At 43.1% G+C, this 7,878-nt stretch overlaps 1 protein-coding gene across 4 annotated transcripts in view; it reads left to right on the top strand.

The window, feature by feature from the left end:
• The window catches only part of FBXO9 (F-box protein 9), a 45,937-nt gene extending 39,045 nt beyond the window's left edge, over nucleotides 1-6,892 (top strand). For all 4 annotated transcript variants that reach the window (XM_019520576.1, XM_019520578.1, XM_019520579.1 and 1 more), the window contains 3 exons: nucleotides 2,717-2,810; nucleotides 3,719-3,873; nucleotides 5,393-6,892. In XM_019520576.1, the coding sequence (XP_019376121.1) occupies nucleotides 2,717-2,810; nucleotides 3,719-3,873; nucleotides 5,393-5,501 (358 nt within the window). In that variant the 3' untranslated portion in view covers nucleotides 5,502-6,892. The remainder of the gene's footprint in view (nucleotides 1-2,716; nucleotides 2,811-3,718; nucleotides 3,874-5,392) is intronic.
• Nucleotides 6,893-7,878: the final 986 nt, after the last annotated feature.

Here is a 7,878-nt window from a genome sequence, read left to right as displayed (position 1 = left end):
CCTCAGCCTGCTAACCTCCTCCTGGAGCTCCCTCACCTGTGCCTCCAGGGCCCTAAGGCGGGTGCCTGCAGGACAGGTGTGGGGGTCCCCAATCCCTGCCCCCCCAGGCCTTGCTGGGCAACTCCTGCAGGCCAGGGGGTGGGGGAACACCAGCCCCCCCATGGGCTCTGTCTGGGTGGAGGCCTCAGACAAGCCCTGGGAAGGCTGCGCCCCCTGGGCAGGGGCCCTGGCAAGCACTCCATGTCGACACCATCGTAGGAGTTGCTGCTTGTTTCTGGCTGAGTGTGGTGCCTTCGCTCCGCGCTAGCTGGAGTCTCCCTCCTGGCCCTTCCTGCTTGCCTGCCAGCGTGAACGCCGACGCAAAGGCCGGCGCGCTCTTACAGAACGCGCCTGTTCACGTGGCTCGGGAGTGCAGCTCCCTACCGGCTCAGTTAAGAGGGATCCGGGGGGCTTCCCCTCCGGATCCGGTTCAGCTGCGTCAGTCCCTCTGCCACACTTACCTTAGGGTGTTAAGCTGCTGCTGCCCCCGCTGCTGCTCCGTTCGTCTCTGCTGCTGCTTCATTCGTCTCTGCTCTGGGTCTGGTAAGGGGGCACACATGCGTGCAGGACACACGTGTGCCTGGATCCTTCCTCTCCCCAGTGCTCCTGGCTCCCGAGTGCCGGTGGCTATGTCAAACCACGGCTTTTAAAGGCCATGGGTTGAATTTCCTGCTGCTGCTCGAACCACCTGCTCCCCAAGGGTTAACCCCGGGGGTGCTCCCTGGCTTGGGGGGACAGTCCCCCCTAGCCCTCCCCCTGTTTGCGCACTCTGTTCGCGCGACTCGGGAGCACAGCTCCCTACCGGCTCAATTAAGAGGGATCCGGGGGGCTTCCCCTCCGGATCTGGCTCAGCTGCATCAGTCCCTCTGCCCCACTTACCTTAGGGGTATCTTGGTTTCTACCTATTTCTGAAGACCTGGTCAGCTCACCTTAGCCTCTGATCTTTGGCTTGGTAAAAAGATTAATAGAAATGTGATTTAGAATAGGAAACTGTTGTGCTTGAATATGTCCTTTTAAAGGATAATTATGCAAGTGCAATTCAGAAGGATCTTGACAGATTGGAGAATTGGGCTAGTTAACAAGATGAAGTTCAATGCAGACAAATGCAGGGTTCTACACCTTGGGAGGAATAATCAAAAACACAGAAAATGGGTGACACCTGGCTGGATGGCAGCACTATGGAAAAGGACTTCGGAGTCTTGGTAGACCATAGACTCAATATGGGTCTGCAGCATGATGTAGCCACACAAAAGCAAATGCAATTTTTGGGGTGCATAAAGGGAAACGGTAAGTGCAAGACATGGTAGGTGATAGTGTCTCTGTACTCAGCGCTGGCGAGGCCTCATCTGGAGTACTGTATACAGTTCTGGGCTCCACATTGTAAAAAAGATGTGGAGAAATTAGGGTCCTGAGGTGGACAACAAAAACGATCAAGCGCTTGGAAGGCAAGTCATGTGAGGAGAAGCTAAAGGAGCTAGACATTTTCAGCTTTTGCAAAAGGAGTTAAAGAGGGGACATGGTAGCAGTCTTCAAATACTTGAAGGACTGCCATAAAGAATAGGGAAAGCACCTTTCAGTCTTGCTGCAGAGAGGAGGATGCAGACTGATGGCTGGAAGTTGCAGCCAAGTAAGTTTAGATTGGAGATCCAGAAAGACTTTTTCATTGTTAGAATAGTGAGACAGTGGAATAGACTGCCTAGGGAAGTTGTGGACTCTCCATCACTGGAAGTGTTCAAGAAGAGGTTGGCCAGCTACTGGTCAGGGATGATCTAGGTGTAGCTTTACCTGTGTCTTACTGTAGGTATTTTCCATGCTTCTGGGCCTTTCTGGTTGCCCCTGCCCCTCTTTTCAGCTACATGTGTGAAGGTGTTTTTCAGCCTTCCCAAAGGCTGGGGACTTAGACTGGGGTGTGCCAGTGCTCCTGTTGGGAGCAAAGGCTAGAGGGTCTTCCCCTCCACTTAGAATCAAACCGATTGCCATATTTGAGGTCAGGAAGGCATTTTACCCAATGGTCAGATTGGTATGGACTGTGGGGGGTTTTGACTTCCTCTAGTGGGGGATGTGATCTTCAACCTAAGATCTCTTGAGTACATGTATCAACAACATTTCATAGAAGCAGGGCATTGGCTGCTGTGTGGTTCCCCTGCTTTACCTTTAGCAGGTTATGGTGTTAGGTCTGTGTTGTGTCCGGGTTGACAGTAGTCTTATGCAGAGTTTAAATATGGTTTGTATGGGATGGTTTGAATAGGGGTGATCCTGCCTTAGGCAAGGGTTGGACTAGATGACCTTTGGAGGTCCCTTCTAGCCCTACTTTTCTGTGATTTTATGAATATCTACTTCCTGCTCCTTACCACTTAATGGCTGATCCTGGAGTCAGACATTTCATTGCAGGATCAAGGCTAGGATAAAACCTGGAAAAACGTAGAGGCAGTAGATTAAAGAGCTCTGAATACTTGCACTATTTCAGAATTCATCTAAAAGAAAGGCAAGAAGGAAAATGAAAGATAATGCAGAAAGTCTGTCTGAATAACAATACATTTTTCAGAGGGAGTTGAAGGAATCAAAGGACATGAATTAATTTAACAGAATCAAGGGCCTGTTTACATGAATTTTTAAAAAATTAAAATTAGTAGTAGTCTAACATTATCTACTTGACATCCTCCCTTTAACTTTTCAGAACTGATGCAATCTTGTTTGGCCATTATCGCCTTTCCCAGGATACGGACAATCAAACCAAAGTATTTGCTGTAATAATGAAGAAGAAAGAAGAGGTGGGTACTAAAGATATCATGTGGTGATATGAGAGGAGAGTAAGAAGAAGTTTGTTCTGTGCTTTTTAACGAAGTCTTCCATCTGTCTTTTAAGACCACATGATTTGCAGTGTACTAGAGATTGCCATACACTTTTATCAGTACTTAAAATGTACTTGACTTCAGTGGTTTCTTTTACTACCCTAGATTGGTTAGTAAGTGGAACTAATGTCTACAAAAGTATTCTTGCTTACTGAAGCTAGAAAACTCTCTGCATTTAATATAGGTTAAGTGTTCTGTAAGATAGTTACTTAGCTTACACTTGGACAGCAGTACTCCTCCGTAAGGACTGTACTGCTGACTATATCTGAAGCTTAACTGTTGCATAAGGTGACATCTTTCAGCCCCGGGGATAATTTCCATAGTCTTGCTAAATTCAAAAAGGAAATGGATAGTCAAAGGTGGGAGAAATGCTTTTCTGAGATCACCTTTCATCTTTTGAGACTTTTATTTCTGAAGCACTAAATGCATCTAATTAATAAATGCTATTCATGAATTTAATGGAGGATAATTTTATAATTGTTAGCAACAAAAGTATTCACTTGGTAAAAAACAAACAACCATGTTAAGTAGTTTGAAAATAGTTACAAGGTTAGGTACTGTATGCCAGCTAACACAGTTGTTTTTCCTCTTAAATCTGATAGTGTTGGGTCCTCTACATTTTCCTTTATTTCCGTGGAAGCCTCCTTCAGATGTAAATGTTATCATTATCATCATCATTATTATTATTTCAAACAATTACAGCTTGTTCCTAGACTTTGTTAGATATGAACCACCATAGTTCATGATCTGTACTCACGTCATTTAAAACATTAAAGCACAGCGGTGTTTTATGTTCTTTGTTACTAAACTTTCGATTTGTTGTACAGAAACCAATTGACTACCACAAATACAGGTACTTCCGTCGTGTTCCTGTGCAAGAAACAGATCACAGTTTTCATGTAGGATTACAGCTGTGTTCCAGTGGCCGCCAGAGATTCAACAAACTTGTTTGGATACATCACTCTTGTCACATAACTTACAGGTAAGTGAATAACCTAATGAAACAGGAAGTGCTTATGTGTTCAGTGCTAATACAGGAAACTGTAAAAAGAAGGGAGTGCAAAAAGCAGAGGTCTAAATAAAAAAAAATTATTAGAATATTAATGGTGTATGGAAGGGGGAAGAAAAAGGAGGTCTTGCAGAGAGAGGCAAGGTGCGTAGATGAGAGAAACAGAATAGTTAACCCGTTGAGGGATATAGGGGTTGTAAAAGCTAATCCAGGTAATGGGATGAGAACTCTCCCCTTGGTTAGACTTTAACCTTTGTATTCTAATCACTGCTTTCTGTTTCATTAGATGCTGGGAAACAACTGCAGGAAGTTAGCTTCTGCTTTTGAAAGCTTTTGCATTTCAGATTTAGTTAGTTTCTAAGGTGCAAATTTACTCTGACTTCTACCTGATTTCATACTAGCACGGATTTCCCACAAGGCATTAAGTGAGGAGGCTGTCAATGTGTCCAAGGGAACATACTCAGGAACCTAACGTATTGAGGACGACATGCTATTTCTTTTATCTCTGTTCCATGTTAATCGTTACATGGACAACTTAAAACCAACTTTTTCTAGATTCATTTCAAATATAGGCCATTAACAGATGTTCATTTCTACAGGGGGGACATATCTAAGAATTTTTTACCAGTAGAAATCTTTTCTGGGAGAGGGAGCAGAGAGAGAGGGAGCAGTGAGGAAAGGCCTCCAGCTGACTTCTCACACCAGAGTCTTTGGAGTGAGAAGCAGGTAGGGGGTTTGTGGCACTGCTGCTTCCACTTGGCTCCTGGTGCCCAAGCAGAAGGGGTGGTGGAGGAGAATCCCTTGCCTGTTTCTCACACAAGAGACCCTGGTGTATGAAGAGCCAGGGGGAGGAGCTGGTGGCTGATCCTCCCTCCCCTCCCATTCTATGAGAGGGGCTAGAGCAGCTGCCCCTCTGCACCTTCTCCATACCAGGGTGTCTGGTCTCTCAGAAAGGCACATGAGCCTTTCCCCTGGCTCCACCCTTCCTAGTCTCCAGGAGGAGTTAAAATGGGGGAAAGTGTACAAAGGTTCATTCCCCTTTGGGAGAAGCTCTCCCAGGCCAACTTCCACCTGGTACAAATCAGCTTATTTTTCTCCTGGAACCACCATTTTCAGTCCAAAAGAAAGCGCTTGAATGTTTGTATGTTTTGGTGTCTACTAGGAGAACAGAAATTCTCCCAGTAGAAACTGAATGTCTGTACATGGCCTTAAATGTATGCCACTTAACTGTTAATATTCTTGGATAGGCCAGCCTTCTATCTTTTTTCCAAATTCTTAAACCCATAACAGGATTAGAAAGAATGGTCCAGTTTGAAGTGTCCTTGCCTATGTTGGCTAGTTAGTACCTTGCCCAAAAGAGCAGTTGAGGTTTTTATGGTTAACGTGTGCATCTAATGTTAGTTATGTGATCAGTATTATGAAGGTACAAATATGCTCTTGAAGGATTTAAATAGCAGTTTATATTTAATATACTCTGTAATATTCTTCACAGATCCACTGGTGAGACAGCAGTCACCACATTCGATATTGACAAGATGTACACCCCTTTGTTCTTTGCACGAGTAAAGAGTTTCACTGCGTTCTCAGAAAAACCTCTCTAAAACACATCTCCTCCTGCTACTCTTGCATGAATAAGAAGTTGTAGCAAATGAGCACTTAAGTTATCAATGTGTATATATGAAACTAATTTTAAAATTTTGGGAATCTTTGGAAGATATATACTGGTATTACATTCTGTTTGATTCTGGGTGGCTGGGTTCTTTTATTGTTTTGAAATTAAGCTTTTTGAATTCTTTTAAATGTGTTTATGTGGTGAAAAGACTGTTATCAAAGTTTTTTTATTATGTCTTTTTTTTTGCAAACCAGTTTATAAACCATTTTCTCTAAAAACATTGAGTCTCCATTTACATTTGCACCTGTGCACTTCACCCATCTTTAACTTCAGGAAGAATTATAATGGAAAGTCTCACTGTACATATGACAGTGAGTGTACATGCTCTCTCTGGTCAAGGCTCAAAATGGGGAAGGAAAAAATTGTCCTACATTTGTTTAAAAGTGTGTGTGACCTATAAGGACTTTAAAATAAATGTTTCCTTTGAAATAAATGTATTTTGTTTGCCTTTTAAGAAGTGACATTAGGTGTAAACATCAGCCTTGTGAATAACAAATCAAGGGCAAGCAAACCAGAAGCAGTGTAAAGTATAGGTGGAAAGTTCAACCAAACCACTGTGAGGGCTGCACTATAAATATAGTCTTGACACTAATTCAGTAGAGCCTACTGAGAGGATGATGGAGGTAGGCATCAGGACGCAGCCACCCACCTGGAGAAAACAGCTGGTTTTCTCTTCTCCATAATCTGGGGAAGGACACATAAAGAATGCATGGCTCTATGGAGGTGGTGTCACTGTGCGGAGGTGATTAGTGCAACACTGGATTGTGCAGAACTTGACTATATATTGTTCTGATTTATTGTGCAAATAGGAACAGGACTCACTCAACCATGTTTGTCTTTTGTTAATAATCCTTCACTTTACCTTGCTGCAGATGCTGTAAATCCATTGGGCATTTGTCATACTCCCTAAATTTAACTTTTAGGGCTGCTACAGATGTTTCAGGTACTGTGTGCTGCTTATGATAATATGTACCCTGAGGTCTGGTGCAGGTCCTGGATGTTGCTTCTCCTGCGTTAAGAGCTTGGGGGTTTGGTAGAGATGATACTGTCATGCCGCTTATTATAGATGTACCTTGGGTTCAAAAACAACTAAAGTGTCTACATGTTTTTGATATACTGGATTTGTGTAAGATTTGTTTTTTCCTTGAAGCCATTTCTTATTATATACTTTTGAACAACTCATGTCAAGATAATGGCCTAGAATTCAGGATTCGAATACAGAAAAGCTGTCAGAAGAATTTGTTCCATAATTTAAGGTGTACCTTTGCAAGAAGCTAATTGGTTAAAATGCATAAATAAACTTAACATTTTGACCACAGAATGCATTGCTATTTCTTAGTATGCCAAGCAGTTTCATTATTAGCTCTTATTTTTCACATGGTAAAATGTGTTCCTTACTTAATGAGAATACACAAAACATGGCATTTAAAAGACCTTGTGGTGGCAACCTGACTGATGAGAGGAAAATAAAAATATCACATATGCAAAACATTAGTTGTCAAGATAATGAATGAAAGATCACCAGATCACTATATGTGAAGGAGTTGCTACGCAATTTCTTTAGGTTAGAAAAGATTTTAAAGTGAGGCTAGGACTCGTAGATTAACTTTGGCTGGCACACAAGTGCTATCACATGAAGAAGAAATATAGAATAGGAAAGATACATGACCTTTTTGTTTTGATTCAGTTCTTGATTTTGTTGAATAGTAACACTACTCATTGTGTAGTAACACTTAAGTAACACTACACAATATGTAACACATGAGTAACACTATTTGTTACACATCATTGTAAGATTTGAGAATTTTGATTTGTACAACAAAAGCCTCTTTACAGTTTTGAAGTGTTTAAGGGTGTCCTTAGACATTACAGCTTGCAAGCGGTATTGAAATCAGCATGTGCTATGAGCAGTTGCATGTTAAAGCCTAATACCCCTCTAAGGTGCACGGCTCTGAGCTGTTGGTAGAGGGCTAGCAGGCAGGAGTGCTCCTAGAAGCTGCCAAGTCTTCCCCATAGCTGCACAACTCCTGTCAGACCAACCTGGTGGCCTTTTATGACCAGGTCACTAAATCATTGGATGCAGGGTTGGCAGTGGATATAGTTTTCCTAGACTTCAGGAAGGCTTTTGACACTGTCTCTCACCCCATTCTCATTAGGAAGCTGGGGGACTGTGGCGTAGACACCCATACAGTCCAATGGGTCGCCAACTGGTTAGAGAGTCGCACCCAGAGGGTGGTAGTGGATGGGTCCTTCTCGACCTGGAAGGACATGGGAAGTGGGGTCCCACAGGGCTCGGTCCTTGGGCC

This window comes from Gavialis gangeticus, unplaced genomic scaffold, assembly GCF_001723915.1.
Source record: "Gavialis gangeticus isolate Ggan-Ray unplaced genomic scaffold, GavGan_comp1, whole genome shotgun sequence".
NCBI lineage: Eukaryota > Metazoa > Chordata > Crocodylia > Gavialidae > Gavialis > Gavialis gangeticus.
The sequence above is the reverse complement of the archived record's forward strand: the minus strand, read 5'-3'. Positions and strand labels throughout refer to the sequence as shown.